Here is a 23,460-nt window from a genome sequence, read left to right as displayed (position 1 = left end):
TATGATGTTGGCTGTGGGTTGCTCTTATATGTCCTTTAAGGAGTGCTCCCTCTACTCCCACTTTGCTGAGTGTTTTTAACATAAATAGAAGCTTTACCTTATCAAATGCTTTTTCTGCATCTGTTGATAGCATCATGTGCTTTTGGTCTTTCATTTTGTTTATGTGATGTATTCTGTTTATCGATTTGTGTACATTGTACCATCCTTTCATCTCTGGGATGAATCCCACTTGATCATAGTGTATGATCTTTTTAATGTATTGTTGGATGTGATTTGCCAATATTTTGTTGAGGATTTTAGTGTTTATGTTCATCAGCAATATTAACCTGTAGTTTTCTTTTTTTGTTGTGTCTTTATCTAGTTTTGAGACTAGGATGATGCTGGCCACATAAAAAGAGTTTGGGGGTCTTCCCTCTTCTTGGATTTTTTTGAATAGTCTGTGAAGGATAGGGGTTAGCTCTTCCTCAAATATTTTGTAAAATTCTCCTGTCCAACCATTTGGTCCAGGCCTTTGTGTGCTGGGAGTTTTTTGATTACTGCTTCAATTCCATCAGCTATTATTGGTCTGTTCAGGCTTTTTGCTTCCTCCTGATTCATTTTTGGAAGATTATATTTTTCTAGAAATTTGTGCATTTCACCCAGGTTTTCAAATTTCTTGGCATACTTTTGTTCATATCGATTTCTAACAATCCTTTGTGTTTCTGTGGTATCATTTGCAATCTCTCCTCTTTCATGTCTGATTTTATTTGGGTCCTTTCTCTTTTAATCTTGATGAGTCTGCTTAAAGGCTTGATGATTTTGTTTTTCTTTTCAAAGAATCAGCTCCTAGATTTATTGATCCTTTGAATTGTTCTTTTAGTCTCTCTGTCATTTAGTTCTGCTCCAATCTTGATTATTTCCTTCCTTCTACTCTCTCTGGGCTTTATTTGTTGTTCCTCCAGTTCTTGTAGTTGTAGGGTTAGGTTGTTTATTTGAAATCTGTCTATCTTTTTTAGATAGGCCTGTATTGCTATGAACTTCCCTCTCAGGACTGCCTTCACTGTGTCCCATAAGTTTTGGGTTGTCATGAGTTCATTTTCATTTGTTTCCAGAAACTTTTTTGTTTCTTCCTTGATCTTATTATTAACCCATTTATTGTTTAATAGCATGTTATTTAATCTTCACAAATTTGAATATTTTTGAGGGTTTTTTTGAGGTTAGTTTATAATTTCAGTCTCTTGTGGTCTGAGAAAATGATTGATATGATTTAAAATTTCTTGAATTTGTTGAGACTTGTTTTGTGTCCTATCCTGTGGTCTATCTTTGAAAACATCCCATGTGTATTTGAAAAGAATGTGGATTTAGCTTCTTTGGAATGAAGGGCTCTATGTATATCAGTTAAGTCCATTTCATCTAGGGCATTGTTCAATGCCACAATATCTTTGTTGATATTTTGTTTGGATGATCTATTTATTTTTGACAGTGAGGTGTTAAAATCCTCTAGTATAAGTGTGTTGCTGTCTATATCTTTCTTGAAGTCCTCCAAGATTTTCCTTATATATTTGAGAGCTCCTATATTGTATTGATAATGTTTATGTCTTCTTGATGGGTTTTTCCTTTGAGTGTTATGAAGTATCCTTCTGGATCTCTTACGGCCCTTGTTTTGAAGTCTATTTTGTCTGATGTGAATATCGCTACCCTGGCTTTTTTTTCCGTGTCCATTTGCTTGGAATATTTTTTTCTAACCCTTCACTTTCAGTCTGTATAGGTCTTTTGTTCTGAGGTGGGTAGGCAGCATATGTGTGGGTCAAGTTTTCTTATCCATTCAGCTACTTTATGTCTTTTGATTGGAGCATTTAACCCATTGACATTTAAGGCTATTATTACTATGTAGTTATTCATTGCCATTTTACTCCCTTAATACCTGTGTTCCTCTCACATGCTCTCTTCCTTCCTTTAAAGCAGTCCCTTTAGCATATTTTGCAGTGCTGGTTTGATGGGGGTGTGTTCTTTCAGCCTTCTTTTGTCTGGGAAACTCCTTATTTGGCCTTCCATTTTAATTGAGAGCATAGCTAAGTAGAATAGTCTTGGTTGCAGGCCTTTGGTTTTAATTACTTGGAATATTCTTGCCATTCCCTTCTGGCTTGTAGCTGTTTCTGTTGAGAAATCAGCTGGTAGCCTTTTTGGAGTTCCCTTGTATGTACTTCCATTTCTCCCTTGTTGCCTTTAAGATTCTCTTTTGTCTTTAAAATTTGGCATTTTAATTATGATGTGTCTTGGAGTGGATCTTTTTGAGTTCTTCTTGGCTGGGACTCTCTCTACTTCCTGAACTTGTGTGGCTTTCCGCTCTCCAGGTTAGAGAAGGTTTCTGGAGGGAAGGTTTTCTATCCCTTGCTTCTTTTTTTTTCCTCTGGTATTCCTATTACTTGAATGTTACTGTGTTTCATATTGTCCTGTAGTTTCTGTAAGCTATTTTCATATTTTTTGCATCTTTTTTTGTGCAGCTGCTCTGCCTGGGTATTTCTTTCTACCTTGTCTTCCAGCTCACTAATTTGGTCTTCTACTACATCCAGCCTGCTTATGGTTCCTTCAGATGTATTTTATTTTTTTCAGATATTGTAGTCTTCATTTTTTTCTGGTTCATGTTTATAGTTTCTATTTCCTTTTTCATGCTGTTGTAGTTCCCACTCAGTTCCTTGTCATTGTCACTGAGTTCCTCCAGCACCCTTATAACCATTATTTTGAATTCTATGTCTGATAGTTTGCTTGCCTCCATTTCATTTAGCTCTTTTATTGGAGATTCTTCCATTCCTTTCAAATGCTGGTTCTTTCTTTGTCTCCCCATTTTAGGTGCCTTTTTTTTGTTTGTTTCTGTGATTCTGGATGTTCTGCTGTTCCAGCTGTGTTCTGTGGTAGGAGTTCTGTGGGACTCAGTGGTGTGGTCTCTTTGATCTCCTTTTCTGGATGCTCCGGGATTGCCCCTTCTTCTGTTTGTGTGGGCTTTCTTGTTGTTCTTGGGCTTTACCTGTTGGTGGCTTCTTTGTTAGTGGGCTCTCCCCTCCAGCAGGCTTAGTGGTAGTCACAACTCCTCCCTTGTTGTGTATGCCATTGTACAGGTGTTGCTTAACAAAGCAGTATTACCAGACCACCAAACCTATGCCAGTAAAAAGAAGCCCCTGCTACATCAGCAATATCAACAGCAATTGAATTAAGATTAATAACGGTGAAGAGAGATTGTGGATATTGTAAGATATGAAACAGGGAATATGAGATGACTAAAAGAGGGGAAAATGTTATTGGGTAATAAGAAGGAGAATTGATAAGAATTGGGATAGAACTGAGGCAAAAAAAGGAAGAGAGCAAAACTTAATATGTAAGTAAAACATGAAAGGGCAGTGGGAACAATGGAGTAAGAAGAGGGAAGAGTATACCATGAGGGCTGAACTAAAATCGAAAAGGTATGGGACCAATGGGAGCAAAATTGCAGAAAAACCATAGCAGGGTCAATAGCAACAACAGCTGAATGAAGTTTAATAAAGGTGGAATGGGAATAAGAATATTATAGAAAAACAAAATGTGAATATGAGATGTCTATAGTAAAGAAAAATGATTTCGAGAGGATGGGGGAAGCAAATTAACAATAGTAAGGAGTAACCCCAGGTTGGCAGGGGGAAAAGAAACCCAGGAGGGAGAAAACAATGAAATAAAATTTCTCACTCAACTGATCCGGGGCAGGGGGAAGGTAAAATGGAATGAGGCAGCAGGAGAATATTCTATGAGATTTAAAGTAGAAACAAATAGTGAAAAAAGTAGGAGTTCCTTTGGAGAAGTATAGCAATAACTGTGGTATTTCACCCAACTAGCCATTGTTGATAAAAGGTGGAAAAGAAATAAGACTCTTATTCAGGGGGAAAAAGAATTTGAGCTGACTTAAGAAAATAGAGCTCTTATGCGAGGTTAGGTGGAGGAGAAATATTTAGAACCAAGGATAGAAACTTCGCTTAGTGTGAGAGAAAATAAAGTTTACAACAATAGTAATAGAGCTCAAGAAGATGGTGAAATGGATTAAGACCAGGAAGGGGTTCTGGGATTTACAATAATAATAGTATAAGAAATATATAATCTGAATAAAATGAATAAAAAATAGAAGACCAAGAGTAGTGAGTTATTTGGAATACAAGTGAAGTAAAAGAAGAAAAATTAAAATGCAATAGGAAAGAGTGAATAAAAAAACAAAATAAAAAATAAAAACAAACTAAATAAATGGAAAGACGAAAGAGAAATAAAAAGAAAGTTCTGATGAAGAGCAAAGTGAAATTTATCTCAGCTGTTGGTTTCGCCTTCTGACTTCTTTCTGGATCTGTCTCTGGTTTTCTCTCAGCTCCAGGTATTTTTACTGTCTTACTCTTGGGGGAAAAAAAGGCCTGTCCAGCTGATCCTCCCAGTTTCTGCAAGCAGAGGGGGGATGGGCTTCATTTATTTTTTTCCTGTGGTTCCACAAGGATGACGGTTCAGTCTGGGCTACACTAATCACAGGTGCCCAGTTTCCTGCCCATGCTCTCAGAGTCATGTGTGGCCCTCACTCTCCACTCTGCACATTTGTGCCAGGGCAGTGATGATAAGCCACCTTGCTTTGCACCCCTTTAATCATTTTGTGAGGTTCCCTGAGTGGGAGCAAATTGTGCCCATGCTCCTCCCTCTTTGTTGGCCAGGCTGCAGTGCAGGCCAGGTCCCTGCTTGGTGCACCTCAGTTCCCTTTTGAAAAAAGTCTCTTTGGGCACCACTGCCAGTCTGAGCCACTGCCCGGTGTTCCACACAGTCCAACTCTCTGGCAAGTCCAGAGTCTATCTGGGTCATGGCCAGTCATAGCCCACCTCTCCCAGCTCCAGGTGTCATCAGGATACCCTAATTCTCTGGCAATGTTGGATATAAGTTGTATTGATACTATATTTTTATAGTAAGTTTTGAAATTAGGAAGTGTGATTTCTACAACTTTGCACTTTTTAAAATATTATTTTGGCTGTTTCAAGTCCTTTGCATTTCCATTTGAAATTTACATTCAGCTTGTCAGTTTCTTTAAAATAGGCAGCAAGGTTTTGATAGGGATTGTACTTAGACCTTAGATTGCTTTATAGACCAACTAGGGGAGTATTACCATCTTAACAACATTGTCTTCTCCTCTAGGAACATAGGACATCATTCCAATTTTTGTCTTCTTTAATTTCCTTCAACATTCAAGTTTGTTTTCAAAGAAATAACAGATCTTTTGGTTGATAAATTTTTGTATTTAATAAAATTACATAATTATACTTAAAACTCACGTGAAAAGCTTGGAGAACAAACTAAAAGACTCATGGTATACCTCAATTAGTGGGACCAGAAGGACTCCAGGGTATTAGAGATAATTCTTTGCTATTAAACAGGAAGACGGGGTCATTAATATGATGCTGGGAGGGAATAAAAATAGTTGATTAATCTAGAGAGATGGTTAAGAGAAGGTCTCTTAAAAGAGCTTCTACTATATCCCAACTATGATGTTAAGAGATGTTTCCATCCGTCTTATAGAAATTAGCCCCATCAAATTTTATATTTTATTAAAATTTAAAATTTCATAGAATTAGTCCTAACATAATATTCCTCAGCTCATTTTGATTGTTTTCAATGGTGAAGGGCTCAGTGGCAGGTTGGCTGTGTCCTTCCGCTTTAGTTAACTCACTATGCTGTCTTGCTTTTTTTGGCTTTATCTGGCCACAGCAATTCCCTGACGTAAGACTGCTGCTGGCTTTGACAGTGGAATTCTGCTCCCTCTGAAAAGCATTGTTGGCAGGGGGAGGCGGAGCTGGAGCAATGCTCAGTCTAGGGCTATGTATTCCTCACTTTGGAGGCAAGACCCTTCTATATACTCCATCCAATGTCCCATGAGTCATGGTGACAACAAGCCTATATGCCCAGCCCTGTATGAGTACCAAGGCCTGTTACCTCAAATCCTTTTGTATAGTTCTTTTCCTAACCCTGAATAGTTTCTTCCCATGTATGTACTGATCAATAATAAGCTGAATATTCAACAGGGAGCCTCTGCAGATCTGAGTTCTCTCTGTGGTGTTTTCTTATTTCCCATTCTCTGACTTGTGTACTTTAGCTGCCACAGTCTCCCTGGATTTTCACCTTTGTCTCTTTAGCTCAAAGAGTTTCCCAGGCTCTATCTTAATTTCTCCTTCCTGTCTGTGACCTGGGAAGTCTCTGAAGGTAGTAAGCTAGGGCTTTCAAAGGGTTCTTCCAGTTTGTTTCTCTTTTCTTAGGAATTAATGTTTTTTTGCATCATGCCCAATGCCTTCACAACCAACTTTAAAAAATATATTTTATCCTTTTTTTTTTTGTTATTTCAGGTAGAAAAAATATCTGGTCTTTGTTACTCTGTCTTGTCAGGAACCAAATTATAACTTTTAATAAGACTGCTATGAGTTTGAAGATAATGAGGGAAATAAAACAGAGCCAATACTTTGTAGTAACAAACATGTGCAGCTACATTCTGAGTCCAGGGGTCCTGTTCATGTCTTGATAGCTCATAAGCCTGAGTCTACACAGCAGCTGCTAGCTTTTCAGCTCTTCCCTCTGTCATAAGAAGGTTTTCCTTCATCATAAAAATATTTTTGTTTCATGCAGTCAGATTGTCTCAAGTGTTTAAAGGAGAGTCTTTCTCTCTTCCTTCCCTTGCTGTCCCTTCTCCTTGTCCGTCCTCCCTCCCTCCCTCCCTCCCCCCTCCCTCCCTCCCTCCCCCCCTCCCTCTCTTCCTTCCCTCCCTCCTTCCAGGACCTAGTTGACATCATCCTCTCCTCCACCCTACAAAATAGGATCAATTGGCTCCAAAGTTAAATTCAAGCTCCTAGCTTCTTAAGAGCTTTCAAATTCAAAATGGCTGTTTCTCAATTAAAAACAATAAAATTAAACCCCTAGTGCCCAGTCTTAGCCTGGGAACCCATGTTATTATATATAGACTCAATTAATATACACTGGTATATGTTACATGTGTATGGTATATCAAAACACACACAGAAAGATGGCCAGAGGTATACATTAGAAATCTTAATTGAATCATAAATATGATGTTAATTATAAAAGTAGAAGGAAATTTGATTTTTAGTTCTTACTCCTTTTCATTTTGATTGTTCCCCTTTCTCCTCTGGATGTTTTGCTTATACAGTATTTTCAAGTTTATAATCAATATAATTGCTTTTAAAAAGTGGATCTATACTTTTAAATGCAGCAAAGGAAATTTCTTTTTAGAAGAACCATGTAGGTATCTTTTATATAGCAAAGAATATTTTGTAATGTGTCTACTTGGCCCCCAATTTCTCTTTTCTTTTTTTACTTCTAGACTTTATTCATATGATCATATAAAATTTATATATATAAAATTTTGTATATTCAGAGTTTTTATGTATTACCCATATATATAAAATATACATATATAAATCTTTGTAGTGTAGCATCCACCAACGTGAGCAACGAATGGTCGGAAACTTTCAGGAGTTTAAGATGGAACTTTATTGGCCAAAGCTTTACCTGTGCAGGGGCGAACTCTAGAGGTGTCCGGAGACACGATGCCCAGAAAGGGCTGCAAATGAGAGTGGTGCCTGGTGCTTACAGCTTAGGGTTTTTATTGGGGTGAGCAAGCAAGCAAATACAGAAGCAGACGTAGCCGTTAGTGATTGACTATCTCGAGGGAACACACACGGCTATGCTTTCTGCTTACAGCAGTGGATACTTTTCTGCAAAGACAAGGTCATGCACAGGCGGTTATCTTGTTCAGCACTCTTTGTACTTTCTATATTTTCTATCTTCCTTGCTGAGTCTGGAGCCTGCCTCGGGTTCCTTGTTCCTCTTGGCTACTTTTATCTAATTCCGGGCCTAACAGTAGAATATATATTTTAGTACTTTATTCAAGAAGGCATTTCATAACTGATTTTTTGAAGATTAAAAAGAGCATATTTAATAGGAAAGGAACAGAATGAAGTAGAAAGAAACTTCCAGAACCTTGTTCTTGTATTTTCAAGGATTTTAGTAAATTGCTTTTACATATGGAGTGGAATGTCTTGAAGATAAATGTAATTTACATATATATATATACTTTATATAAAGTATATATATACACTTTACATATATATATATTTACACATATATATATACTTTATATAAAGTATACTTTAAAGTATATATATATATATATATATACTTTAAAAGTGTAATTTTCTATTCATTAAACTTTAAAGTAATAGCATTATAAGAAATATGGGAATAATATTTCAAAAGAATATGCTCCCTTTGTGTAGAATTTGTAAAACATGGATGCTAGTATTTTAAATAGGAAGGAAATTTATTGCACCTATTTTCTTCTAGTTAATTAGGAAAGTAGCCATTTTCTCCTGACACAAGCCAATTTGACAGTGGACTGGCTAAATTTATAAACCAGCTGTTTTTGTCAATAGCTGGAACATGTTGCTCTCACCTAGAACACTCTGTGTCCTCTGACACCTCAGGCAGTGGTAAGCTGTTTCCTGTGTCTATTAGTACTTTGTACATGAAGTCTGGCTTAGACGGTGTCACAGCATTTATTTATTCTCATTTGTAAACTTCTTGGGCTGAAAAAATGGATTCATATTGATCTGTATATCCTGGATGCCTAAGAGGGAGCTGTGTTTATAGGGAAGAAAAAATGTTTGTCAAAGGAAAGTTGGATAATGTTCATTCACATTCATTTAGCAGCACATGACATGCAATGTATAATACAAGGTCTGGCAGAAGTAATGCCTGCCTGAGTGTGGTTGGTGGGGTAATAATGCTGGTGTAATAATTTATAGTTTTAATTTAAACATTTCACCTAAGCTGTCATGTGGTATGCTTGAGTGTGATATAGTTATGTTACAGAATTACGTGATTATGATTTTGTAATCAAAGATGTTGTAGTAAAAAGAGGGCTTATTTGTGCCAGATCCTGTATATAGGCAATAGAGTGGGTGTTATTTTAGACTCTGGGAATACTCTGGTAACCAGGACCAATGCAGCATTTACTCTCATTAGCCTTATGATTTAGGAGAAAAACAGGAAGCATAGAATCCTTCTATAAGACTGCATTAGTAATGGGGGATCTAAGGTTTTTCGGGAGAAGTGATGTTTACATTGGGACCAGAAGTATGAACTGAAATCCTCTGAGAAGGGTTGGGAGCATTGCCAGGGAGGGAGGGCAGTGAGTCCAGTAATAGAAAGTTTATGTACTGAATCTTTAGTATTGTATTTCAGGAGTGACTTTTTTCTCCCAACAGTACTACTTGGTTGGCTCTTCATGTTACCTAATGGAGATAAGGACTGTAATTGTTGTTCAGTATTTATATAATCCTTTTCTGAGTATGGCTCTTCAGCCAGTTTTTCATCATCTCAAGTTTTTAGTCAAGAGCACATAATTCTTTTTTGATATATATTTACTTTTAGTATATTAAATCAAAGACAGCATTCTACAAAGGCTATCATAACTTTCCAATTCAGAATCACTATAAGAAAATAATCTTTTTGTGAGGATTCATTTGTTCTCTAAATTTTGGACATTACTGTAATTTTTCAGTCTCCTAGCTGCAATTCTGACTTCCAGAAAAACACATAAAAATCACCATTTACTGTTCTTAAAAGTTTGCCATCTCTTCTAATACTTGCTGAGTGCGCTCCACATCCACATATGTGCTAAATATGTATTATGAACTCTGTCTCATTTAAACATTCCAGAAACACTGTGAGATAAGTAACATTTTATTTCTTTCCTATAGATGAAGACAATAAGAGTAATTAATGTCCAAGTCTCAAAACTACAAGTAGTGGATTAGAATTTGACCTCCAAAGTATCTGAGTTAACAGTCTGATCTCCTAACCTAGTGTGCTTAAGACAGCTAAACATCATATATGAACACACTGAGATATTCTCAGACCCTCTTTACAGGTTTTCTCCAGTACAAGGAACACTATTCTTTGTTATATTTAATAAATAATTTATTTCATTTTCTTTATGCCGAAGTTCATGAATAAATGAAAACTAACATTCATAGAGTGGATAAAATAGGCCATTTCATATATTGTTGGTGAGGTGGCTGTATTTTGGAGAATTTTTTGACAATACACACACACACACACACACACACACACACACACACACTTAAAATTAACTTGCCTCTTGACTCAGCAATTTTACTTTATGAATTTATCCTGTAGCTAAATTTTCTTATGTATGCAAAGATATATCTCATGGGTGTTCATTATAGTATTGTTTAAACAGAAAAAAGTTGGTAGTGATTTGTGTGTTCAGTAGGGGTAGGGGCCTGGTGAAATAAGTATATCAATAAAGTGTAACTTTAATCAAGGATTAAACATAATGACAATACTGGCTAATCAGGCATTCACTGAGTTCTAACCACTGCTCTGAATGCTTATAAAAATTGAGGCATTATTATTATTAGATCCATTACAGAGGCCAAGTGGCTGTCCAAGGCAGTAGGACTGAGATGGCTTCAGAGTCCGCACTGTTGCTTACTGTGCAATGGAGCCTCCAACCATCTCCACCCTAATATGAAAAGAAAATAATCTGGAGTGGAAAGAGAAAATTGTAGAAAGATTTTATAGTATTACATCATTTATGAACAGGATCCATGTCTATATCTTCTGTATGGTTTATTTATAACAAAAATCTGTATTTTCTTATGGTACGAAATCATTGAAAAATATGTCCATTTATATTAGTGTGTATGAACATGTGAATATATTAATAAAATACACATATGAAACACATATAAATATACACATATACACATATATACCCATACATAAAACATTCATGGAAAAATTTCTGGATAAATATGTAAGAACTTAATGGGTTTAGGAATAGTAGGGAGATTTAAAAAACTTTCACTTTATACTCTTTAGTATGATGAATAATTTAAAACCAATAAGCACATATTGCTTGTATAATACAAATAAGTTTAAATTGAAAAAACTTAGTTTTTTGTGGTAATTTGTTAATTTGTTAACAATTATGTTACTGGCGAGGATAAAGAGGGACTTTTTTTTCATTCTTACACTCTTCTAAGTTTTGAACTTTTATAAACAAATGAGTGCATGTTCCTTTTTATAATAAAAGGTATTTTAAGTGAAAAACCTTAGTAATAGTGTACAGATTTCTTTAATAGTTATGTACTACGAAATATTATTTTTTGTATCTAAGTTTAGGAGAGAGTTTATTTACTACATTGACAGTTTAGGATAAACCTGGCTATATTAAACTTTTGTCAGAGTGCTACTGTCTTATTATCTGAAAGGCTAGCCCCTTTCTAGCACCCACTGTGTTGGAAAGTAGCTCAGTGAAGATTTACCTTATTCTTATACCCAAGATTGTATCCAGTTGAAGTCTTAGCAATGAAACCTTTCAGAGAACGGAGAGTCAGCAAATGCAGACGTTGACAGCAATTTTCCTAGATGTTGCTAGTCAATTGAGCACAATTGTCTTGCAGGAAAATGGTATTGTGCTTCTTAAATGCCAGAGCTTTTATCAAAAACAAGTGCCAATTTGAAATAGCATTGTTTATTAAGAGACAGTATTTTAGTGTCAAGTGACAATATTTTAAAATTATGCTCAGTCATGGAATGTGCTCAGAACTAGGTTGGATGATAAATGCTGAAACACGCTTAGCTGAAATTAAAGTATGACTTATTTGGGGCTGTTTTTCAGGTGAAGCTCTGAAAGTGTCAGCTGAGAGATTTGCGGATGACCCCTGCTATCTCCCCAAAAGGGAAGCTGTGGTTCAAGCTGCTCGGGCCTTGCTGGCTGCAGTTACCAGACTCCTCATCCTGGCAGACATGATTGATGTCATGTGTCTGTTGCAGCACGTGTCAGCTGTAAGTAAAAGATGGTTTAGTTTACCTCGGCCTTGTTCTCACTTCTAATTCCATTCTCTGAACCTGGCATCAATCTTGGTGCATTCTGGCCTCACCCTTGTTTCTTAATGTCACCCACTAGAAGCTGACTGGATTGGGCTGTGAAACTAGTATATATACTTCAACAGAACAAAGACAGAAGTTAGAAGGAGTATTAAAGCCAGTGGAGACTGAGCAACAGAAGATGCTTACATATAAGGAAATGGCTAGGAGAAAGTTCTAGGCTTTTGACCACTTAAATTATTATGTCCTATATAAATAAATGTATAATGACATAATTATATAGGTAAAATAATACACATATAAATAACTTGAGCAAGAGAAACTTTAAAACTTAAGATGCTTGGAAAATTTATCCCAGTTTGTGTTACTTTGCCAGCTCCTCTGGATCTGAGATAAATGGTGCATGTTTGCAGGTAGTCTCTGATATCCGTAGTAGTCCATTCTGAAAATGTGTAAATGGATTAAATATGAGTAAGGAATATATTTTAACTGGGTGACTACAAAGGCAGCAGATATCTGCTTGCTTTATTTTGCTAGACAAATCCATTAACAAAGGTTTAGCAGAAAGAGAATTTTACTAAAGCCTTTTTAAACTTTCTTACTTAATTTTAGTTTGACCAATGAATGCATTAATAGAATCCAAATGAAAAGGTTGCAGAGAACCACTTGGAGTCCCTGCTCGATCTCCTGCTTTGAATAGAACCTTTCCTCTTCTGTGTATAAATACATCTGCATTGTCATGAATATACTTGGTGACTGTAATAGCACTACTCCACTAAGCGAATGATGGCTTTGTCTGATTGACCTTTTTGCCAAAGTCATTTTCTCTAATTGTTCAGCTAAACATTTCTTTGTATCTTTATCGCTAATGCTTATTTTAACCTTAACTAGAGTGATCGCCACTTTATACATTCATATTCCTTTTTTTGATAGTATTATTACTACAAAAAAGCAATTTGGTACTTTTGTTGTTTATGTAGCATTTAAGGAAAGGGATTAGTGCTTTCCTATCACAAGAAGCTGTCTACCAGTGGATTTGACAGTGATCTAAGTGTGCAGTGTTTCTTGTTACATGGTTATTGGTTTGTTTATTACCTTAACAAATGCCTCAACATTTTTGAGAGTCATTTTTTTCATATGTGAATATAGACACTAATAAATGCTGTAACCAGGAAGTAAGTATGCAAGAATAAGTGCCAGGTAATTTCTAGTCTCAGTGATGCAATATATTTAATATTTTTTCCTTTAGATTTGTTGAGACATGGCAGAATGAAAGGCTTTTGTAAGGTAAAAATTGCTACCTATAATCACTTAGGAGATAACTATATCTATGAAGACTCCTGTATCTTCACTACCATTTTATTTGAATGCCACTAACAGCTAGGCACAGTGCTAGGTAATTCACATACATCATGTCATTTAAATGAAGCAGAAAGTAATGGTAAACCAAAGAAAAGCAAAGTACTGGTTTTTTGGAATGAAATTATAGTTAATATTTATCAAGTATTTATAATGTGCCAGGTACTGTGATGGATTATCTCCTTTCAAGCAGTCCTCATAACAACCCTATGATTATGATTTCTATTTAAAAAATTATTTTTCAATTACAGTTGACATACAACATTATACTTGTTTCAGGTATACAACATAATGCTTAAACATTTATACAGTTATACCCTACATAATTATGGACTGTATTTCCTATGCTGTCCTTTCCTTCCCATGATTGTTTTTATAATGGGAAATTTTTACTTCCTAATCTTTTCACCTTTTTCACCCATTCCCCCACCCCCCTCCCATTTGGCAACCATGAATTTGTTTTCTGTGTGAGTTTCTGTTTGTTTATTTTGGTTTTAAATTTCACACATAAGTGAGATCATATGGTATTTGTCTTTCTCTGCCTGACTTATTCCACTTAGCAAAATACCCTCTAGGTCCATCCATGTTGTCAGAAATGGCAAGATTTTTTTTGTGTGATTGAATAATATTCCATTGTGTATATGTACCACTTCTTCTTTATCCATTCATCTATCAGTGGACACTTAGGTTGCTTCCATATATTGCCTATTGTAAATAATGCTGCAAGGAACATAGGGGTGCAGATATATTTTTGAATTAGTGTTTTTGGATAAATGCCCAGAATTGGAACTTCTGGGTAATAGGTAGTTCCATTTTTAATTTTTTAAGGAGCTTTTATACTGTTTTTTTAAAAAATAATAATGGCTGCACCAGTTTACAATCCCACTAAGAGTGCATGAATATTTTTAGTTCTAATGTTTTTTGTAGATTATTTAGGGTTCTTTATATGTAGTGTTATAACAGTTTCTCTTCTTTTTTCCAATTCCAAGGGCATTTTCTTTTTCTTTTTTCTTATTTTGATCTGATTGCTGTAGCTAGGAATTTCAATACTAGGTTGACTAAAAGTGATATAGGTTGACATTTTTGTTTTGTGGATTTTAAAGAAAAAGTTTTCCCATACAATTGGTCGTCTTTTTAATTTAATACTGTTTTCTTTAGGCATGCAGAAGCTTTTTATTTTGATGAGATCCCATTTGTTTATTCTTTCCTTTATATTCCTTGCTCTAGGGGACATATCAGTAAAAATGTTGCTGCATGAAATATCTGAGATTTTCTTGCCGATGTTCTCCTCTAGGACTTTAATGGTGTCATGGCTTATATTTAAGTCTTTTATCCATCTTGAATTTATTTTGGTATATGGTGTAAGTTGGTGCTCAAGTCTCATTTTTTTGCACATAGCTGTCCAGTTCTCCCAACACCATTTGTTGAAGAGGCTATCTTTACTCCATTTTATGTTACTGTCCCCTTTGTGGTACATATACACAATGAAATTCTATGCAGCAGAGAGAAAGAAGGAGCTACTACCCTTTGCAACAACATGGATGGAACTGGAAAGCATTATGCTGAGTGAAATGAGCCAGGTGTTGAAAGACAAATACCATATGATCTTACCTTTAACAACAGAAAGCTAAACAACAAAACAAACAAGCAAACAGAAAAAAAAACAAAGACACTGAAATAGAGGACAAGGGGACAGTGACCAGAGGGGAGATGGAAGGGAATTAAAGGGGAAAAGAGGGGAGGGATTTGGAGGAACAAATATGAAGGACACAGGGACAAGAACTAAGGGGGGTGGAAATGGGAGGGAGGGGGCAGCACGGGGCGGGGGAGGCTGGGATGGGAGAAATAGACAAAAAACTGTACTTGAAAAATAACTAAATAAAATTAAAAAGAAAAAAAGAAAAGAAAAAGTTTTTTGGTTTTCATCACTGAGTGTGATGTTAGCTGTGGGTTTGTCATACACAGCCTTTATTAGATTGAGGTATATTATCTCTATGCTCACTTTGCTGAGAGTTTGTATTATAAATGGATGTTGGATTTTGTGAAATGCTTATTCCGCATCTATTGATATAATTATATGGTTTTTATCCTTCACTCTATGTGATGTATCACATTAATTGATGCAGATATTGAATCAGCCTTGCATTCTTAGAATAAATCCTACTTGATCATGGTGTATGATCTTTTTATTTTTAAAAAAATTTACACCAAGATTTTATTTTTTTCTTTATTTTTTAAAAGTTATATTTTATTGTGTATGCTATTACTGTTGTCCCCATTTCACCCCTTCACCCACCTCTACTCAGCACCCCCCACTCCCTCAGGCATCCCCACACTGTTGCCCATGACCATGGGTCATGCAGATACGTTCCTTGGCTACTCTATTCCCTCTGCTGTACTTGACCTCCTTATGACTATCCTGTAACTACCAAATTGTACTTCTTAATCCCTTCACCTTTTTCACCCACCCCCCTCACCCCTTTCCATATGGCAATTATTGAAATGTACTTTGTATCTGTGATTCTGTCTCTGTTATTCTTATTTGTTTAGTTTGTTTTTTAGATTCAATGTTGATAGATGTGTATTTATCACCATTTTTAAAATTACTTCATTGTTGTTCAATTACAGTTGTCTGCATTTTCTGCCCCCCACCCCACACCAGCCAAACCCACCTCCCTCCCTTGCTTCCACCCTCCCCCTTGGTTTTGTCCATGTGTATAGTAGTTCTTGAAAAACCTTTTTGCCACTGACCCCTCCCCCCTCCCCTCTGGCTATTGTTAGATTGTTCTTAATTTCAATGTCTCTGGTTATATTTTGCTTGCTTTTTTTCTGTCGTTGATTATGTTCCAGTTAAAGGTGTGATCATATGGTATTTGTCCCTCACCACCTGGCTTATTTCTCTTAGCATAATGCTCTCCAGTTCCATCCATGCTGTCTCAGAGTGTAGGAGCTCCTTCTTTCTCTCTGCTGCGCAGAATTCTGTTGTGTAAAATTACCATAGTTTTTGGATCCACTCATTAACTGTTGGGCACTTAGGTTGCTTCCAGCACTTGGCTATTGTAAATTGTGCTGCTATGAACATTGGGGTGCATAGGTTCTTTTGGGCTGGTGTTTCAGGGCTCTTAGGGTATAGTCCCAGCAGTGGAATTGTGAGGTCAAAAGGCAGTTCCATTTTTAGTTTTCTGAGGAAATTCCATACTGTTTTCCACAGTGGCTGCACCAGTCTGCATTCCCACCAACAGTGCACTAGGGTTCCCTTTTCTCTGCATCCTGTCCAACACTTGTTTGTTGATTTGTTTATGATGGCCATTTACCTTTCAGTCTCTGTGTGTCTTTCCATCTGAGGTGGGTCTCTTATAGGCAGAATATGAACAAGTCTTATTTTTAAAAAATTATCTTATTGTTGTTCAATTAGTTGTCTGCATTTACACTTAAAAAATTGATGCAGCCACAGTATATCTTTTGATTGGAGCATTTAGTTCATTTACATTCAAAGTAATTATTAATATATATGCAGTTATTGCCATTTTATTAATTGTTTTCTGATTGTTCTTGTAGTTTTTCTCTGTTCCATTCTCATTCTCTTGCTCTCTTCTCTTGCATGTTAATGATGTTCTGTTGTGTTATGGATCCCTTTGTCTGTATTTCTTGTATACTTCCTGTATGGTTTTGGTTTGAGGACACCATATTCTTCCTTTGTACCAGGTTATGTTTATAGTAGTGTATTTTAAATTCAAGCACATTCTAAAATCACTAGATTTTTTAATATTTCCCCTTTTTACATTTATGTTGGTCATGATTTTTTACTTCTTGTGTGTATGTATCTGTGTGTATTCCTTAGTTTATTGTAATAATTATACATGTTCTATATACTTATTTTCTTTTACCTTTGTACCAGCTTTACAGTTGGTTGGTTCACTGATTTGCCACGTGTTTGCTTTTGTCAGTGAGAATTTTTTGCTTTTCTCTATTTTCTTATTCATTTTTTTTATCTTTTCTATTTACAGAAGTCCCTTTAACATTTCTTGTAATTCTGGTTCAGAGCTAATAAACTCCTTTCCATTTTTCTTGTCTGGAAACTCTTTACCTCTATGTTTTTAAATGACTTTTAAAAATTTATTTTTAGAGAGAGGGTTAGGGAAGGAGAAAGAGAAGGAGAGAAACATCAATGTGTGGTTGCCTCTCATACATGGCCTCCTGGGGACCTGGCCTGCAACCCAGGCATATGCCCTGATTGGGAATTGAACTGGTGGCCCTTTGGTTTGCAGACTGTCACTCAATCTACTGAGCCACACCAGGCAAGGCTCTTTACCTCTTTTTTAATTTTAAATGATAGTCTTGCTGGGTAGAGTAGTCTTTGTTGCAGGTCCTTAGTTCTCATCACTTTGAATATTTTGTGCCATTCCCTTGTGGCTTGCAAAGTTTCTGTTGAAAAGTTAGCTGGCAGTCTTATGGGAGCTCCTTTGTATACAACTAATTGCTTTTCTCTTGCTACTTTTGAGATTGTCTGTTTTTAGCCTTTGATATTTTAATTGTATGTCTTGGTGTGGGCCTCTTTGTGTTCATCTTGTTTAGGACTCCCTGTACTTTCCTGACTTATATGTCTATTTACTACTCCAAGTTAGGGAAGTTTTTAGTCATTATTTCTTCAAATAAATTTCAATCTCTTGCCCTCTTCTTCTGGTACCCCTATGATGTGAATGTTGTTATGCTTGATATTGTTCCAGAGGTTCCTCACACTATTCTAATTTCTCCTTTTTTCCTCCTTTGGTTGTTCCATTTAGATGTTTTTTTGATACCTTATTTTCCAGATCACTTATTTGATTATCTGCTTCATCTAACCTACTGTTTATTCCCTCTAAAGTAGTCTTCATTTCGGTTATTATATTCTTCATTTCATACTGGTTCTTTTTTATGGTCTGTATCTCTGAAGTTATTACTGAGTTCATCTATTATTCTCCTAAGTTCATTGCACATCCTTATAACCAGTGTTTTGAACTCTGTAGTGGGTTAAATGCTTGTCTCCATTTTAATTAGTTCCTTTTCTGAGTTTTTGTCTGGTTCCTTCATTTTGGACATGTGTCATTGTCTCCTCATTTTGGCTGACTCCCTGTGTTGGTTTCTATGTATAGGGTAGATCTGCTATATTCCAGTCTTGGCAGGGTGGCCTTATGTATTAGGTGTTCAGTGGGGCCCAGTGTACAGTCTCCCTGGTCACCTGAGCTGGGTGCTCTATAGGTTTCCCTTGTGTGGGCTGTGTGCCCTCCTGTTATAGTTGAGCCTTGATTGCTGTTGGCACCTTAGTGGGTGGGTTTGACCTTCAGGCTGACTATGAGAGATGGTTGTGACTATAGCAGACAAGCCATTGTGTAGTGGCTAACCACACTGAGTGGGAATTGCTTTGGTGGGGCTTTGGTGCTAGCCAAGTCTGTCTTTTAGGTGTACCATTTGTGGAGCTGATTTGGTATGCTCAACTAGTCTGTGTGTGTTCTGGGGTCTCTAGAGCAGGCCAATGTCAACTGTCATTTGTGCCTGGCTTGTGGCTGTCTGTGGGAGCTACAAAGTGAATGCAGTTTGTGCCGGGCCTGGAAGTACTTGAGAGAGGCTGCACTTGAACTGAGGCCAGTTGTAGCTAGTGTCAAGCGTGGAGCCCTTTAGTGGGCACCATGATGTGAACTGAGGCCAGCCAACACTTGTGCTTATGCTGGGCTCAGGGCCACTTAGTTGCGGCTCTATTCCAAGCCAACACTCTCTGGCGCTTATGCCAGGCTTTGGGCTACCTGGTAGGGCTTACAATGTGAGTTGAGACTGGTTGTCACTTGTGTCAGGCTTGGGGCCACTTAGCAAGAGGTTCAGGGCACACTGAGGCTAGCTGCTGCTCATTTGGGGTTTGTGAACCTTTGAGAAAGATTAGAAAAATCCACATTGTGAGCTTGAGTGAAAAAATCCACTTGAGTGAAAAAATCCACTGGAAATTGTTTACGCTGGGTATGTGAGTTAGGTGGGGTGTGGTCTCAGGGAATCACCAGAGCAGGGCAAACAGTGTTAACCACGTTAGTGGAAAGCTCAATTATGGTGCCTGCTTGCGACTGCTGGCTGGGAGGGGCCAGTAATCAACACAGGGGAAATGTGGCCTGCCAGCAATTCCATCCCTGGAGAGCTGTCCTGTGCTCTGCTCCTCCTGCCCTTAGCCTTAAGCTAGTCAATTTATTTCCTTCTCTTCCCTGGCATTTTTCAAGCTGCTGCCTCTGCACTCTAGCCCAGGGCGAGTGAATTTGTGAGTGAGTGAGTCCATGTGAAGGCCCTTCTAGAGGAGCCTCTGGGTCTCCAGCAGGCCTCTATCTCATTTTGGTACAATCCCCACTGGTTTTTATAGCCAGGTGTTATGGGGACACCTCTTTCCAGCACTGGCGCCTGGACTAGAGAGCCAGGTGTCAGTCTTGGATCCCTTGCTGCTTAGTGGGCACTTCTGCAGCCAAGATACCCCTCCCAATGTTTAATTGCCATGCAGTGGGAGTGGGGACCTGCCTGTTCTGTGTCTGCACTCCTCCTGGCAGTGTCATTGTAGTTTCTTCTTTATATCCTTAGTTATAAGACTTCTCTGTTCAGCTAGTCTTCAGGTGGTTCTCAGTGGTGATTCTACAGTTTAGTTGTAATTTTGACATGATTGTGGGAGGAAGCAAGTACAATGTTGACTTACTCTGGCATTTTGACTGAAAGTGTCTATTATTCCTATTTTATGAGTGAAAAAACTGAGGCATATTGAGTTTAAGAATGTTGCTCAAAGCAATAGGAAAACAAACTTTTGGAACTTAGTACTCCAAGGATATAGCTTTAACTATAACTTCCTTTTAGAAGTGCTTAGACAAGTTCATGGGCCTATAACAGGTTTTAAAGGAATTTAGGTATGTCAGGAGGAGGACATTTCTTAACTCCAACCACATACTTTCATATTGGTGCATTGTCAGAGACTGAATTTGTGCTAGAATTTAAGCCACTTATAAGTATTTATTGTACAACAATGTACCTCATAATGAAAAAAAGACCTTTTGTGGTAAATTGTTATGAAAAATTTCTATGTGAATTGTATTACCAACTAATTTCTTTTGAAGTTTCGAATCGAATGAAGACAAACTAGTGTTTTTTAAATAATCAGGATTATACATATTTAGTGTGTTTCCCACAAAGTATTCTGTAGAACTTGTCTTATAAATATGTGACCTAAAATTTTTTCTTGGTCAGTGTTGCACACAGAAACTCCCTTTGAATGTTTCCAGTGCATATTAACGTGTAAGAGATATTGAAGGAAAGAAACTTGTTTAACTTTGCTTAACCCAGGGTTTTCCAAATTTCTTGGTCCTAGAACTCTTCTGTTACATATTAATCCTGAAACTGTCTTAGGCTATGCTTTGGGAAATAGTAGTTAAAATTTTCCTATAATATTTATAATTATATTATTTTAAAGTGTATTTTATTGATTATATGATTACAGTTGTCCCAGTTTTTTCTCTCTTTTACCCCCACCCCACCACTGTCCTGCATTCCCCACCCCTTAGTTCATAACCATAGATTGAACATATAAGGTCTTTGGCTTCTCCATGTCCTATACTATTTGTAATGTCCCTCTGTATATTTTGTGCCTACCATTTATGCTTCTTAGTCTCTGTACCTTTTCTCTCATTCACCCCCTCCCCACTGAAAATTTTCCATGTGATCTCCATTTCAGTGATTCTGTTTCTGGTATAGTTGTTTGTTTAGTGTATTTTTGCTTTTGCGTTTTAGGTTCAGTTGTTGATAGTTGTGAGTTTGTTGTCACTTTACTGTTCATAGTTTTTGATCTTCTTAGGTAAGTTACTTGAACATTTCATATCATAAGGGCTTGGTAATGACGAACTCCTTTAACTTGACCTTATCTAGGAAGCACTTTTTCTGCCCTTTCATTCTAAATGACAGCTTTGCTGGATAGAGTGATCTTGGATGTAGGTCCTTGCCTTTCATGACTTTAAATAGTTCTTTCTAGCCCCTTCTTGACTGTGAGGTTCCTTTTGAGAAGTCAGCAGATAGTCTTATGGAAACTCCTTTGTATGTAACTTTCTTCTTTCCTCTTGCCACTTTTCAGATTCTGTCTTTATCTTTAATCTCGGGTAATATAATTATGATGTGTATTGGTGTATTTCTTCCTGGATTCGATTTCTTTGGAACTTTCTGGACTTCCTGGAAGTCTATTTCCTTTACCAGATTGGTAAAGGAAATTTACCAATTTACCAATAATAAAGTTTTCTTTATTATTTGTTCAAATAAATTTTCAATTTCTTGCTTTTCTCCTTCTTCTTCTGGTGCCCCTATGATTCAGATGTTGGAACACTTAAATTTGTCCCAGAGGTTCCTAAGCCTCTCCTCATATTTTTGAATTCTTGTTTCTTCATTCTGTTCCAGTTGCATGTTGATTTCTTCCTTTTGTTCCAAATCATTGATTTGAGTCACGATTTCCTTTCCTTCACTGCTGGTTCCCTGTATATTTTCCTTCCTTTCACTTTGTATAACCTTCATTTCTTTCTTCATTTTGAGACTGAACTCAATTATTTCTGATTACCAGTGAGCATCCTGATTACCAATGTTTTGAACTTTGTCTATCTCCTCATCACTTAGTTCTCTTTCTAAAGTTTTGATCTGTTGTTTTATTTGGGCCATTTTTTTTTGTCTAGGCACACCAGTCTGGATGAATGTTTTCTTAACTCCTTGGTTGTTGGACTTCCATACAGTTTGATTTTTCTGGCAGTTCTGGTCGTTTTTTGTTTTTAAATTGGTTGTTATTCTTCTTTTTGTTGTGCAAGAAAGTGAACAAATGACTGTGACTTCATTTTGTCTGGAACCCCTTAAATATGGTTATATTAAATTTCCACTTGTCATAAAAATATTAATGCAGAAATCTCAGTGCTTCATAGTCTAATATCTTACTGAAGTAGATAGACTTTCTCCTACAATAATCAATACACATAATTACCTAACAGTATATCTCATCACTAACAGTGATAGCAATCTCAGTTGTGTGAGACAGTGAGCATGATTGTTGTTGTCAAACTGAGCTGAAATCTGCCACCTGTTCCTACTTCTAGTCATGCTTTCTGTAGCAACACAGAATCAAGGCAATAGGAAAAGCTACTTTCAAATAACTGATGATTACTCTTAGGACTTACCTATGGCTTCCCTTATCTAGGCTGAAAAATTTTTTGATCCTTTAACATTCTTTGTATAACAGTTTCAGACTACTCTGAACACTCTAGAATTTCCAAATCTTGTATGATTTTCAGTTTTCTGCTGAAATTTTCAATGTTGATTTTTATGTATAATTTTTATGTACTTGAACAAGGTAGGAGAATTGTTTTATGGTTAAAGTTTGAAAACTTCAGTGTCTGGACTCCCCATGGTACCTGCTTGTGTTAGTTATCATTATGCTCGGTTTTGCCCATGGTATCCTGTCTTTGTGTGCTCAACATTTTCTCTTCTGGAACTCATCTCAGGAAATTACTCACTATTTCATTAGCTCTTTGATGTTTAAGGATGAAGTATTTTATACTTCATCAAATCATATTAGATTTAATCAGCAGAAGGATTGAACTGAATTACTAATTTGCCAATACAAAAAATAGGAGTCTCCATACTCATCTCTGTACATTTTTTTCTATGCATATTCTAGATCACAGGTGGCAAACACAAGGCCCATTGGCCAAATCTGGCCCTCCGCCTTGTTTTGTCTGGCCCAGCACCTTTTTTCTAGTAGGTGGCGGTGCTGAGCTGTCACTTAACTGTTAAGGAGTAGTTACATTTATACAGTCCTAAAATTATATTCGGCCATTTGAATGCAACCGGAAGGCTGATATGGCTCCTAGTGAAAATGAGTTTGACACTCCTGCTCTAGATTATAGGTAACTTTCATAAATATTAAAAAAATGTATTGAAATAAAAGTAAATGGTGTGATGTGAACATTGCATAGTATGTTCAGACAATTACCTCCCTGACTAATGTCTGATATTATCTGACCTGTTATGATAGCCTTGTTTGCTGTTGGTTCATACTGATTTTGTGAGCAATTAAAACCTCCAAACCTCTGAACTCAACTAATCTGAATCCAAGTTTTCCTCCTGTGA

General features: G+C 36.7%; 1 protein-coding gene across 6 annotated transcripts in view; it reads left to right on the top strand.

The window, feature by feature from the left end:
* Nucleotides 1-23,460, top strand: part of CTNNA3 (catenin alpha 3) — a 1,563,160-nt gene that overhangs the window by 126,960 nt on the left and 1,412,740 nt on the right. For all 6 annotated transcript variants that reach the window (XM_053663824.1, XM_053663825.1, XM_053663823.1 and 3 more), the window contains one exon: nucleotides 11,744-11,910. In XM_053663824.1, the coding sequence (XP_053519799.1) occupies nucleotides 11,744-11,910 (167 nt within the window). The remainder of the gene's footprint in view (nucleotides 1-11,743; nucleotides 11,911-23,460) is intronic.

The sequence above is a fragment of the Artibeus jamaicensis genome, unplaced genomic scaffold (assembly GCF_021234435.1).
Source record: "Artibeus jamaicensis isolate MK-2021 breed Jamaican fruit bat unplaced genomic scaffold, CSHL_Jam_final contig_332, whole genome shotgun sequence".
Classification (NCBI taxonomy): domain Eukaryota; kingdom Metazoa; phylum Chordata; class Mammalia; order Chiroptera; family Phyllostomidae; genus Artibeus; species Artibeus jamaicensis.
This window is presented reverse-complemented; position numbering and strand designations above follow the sequence as displayed.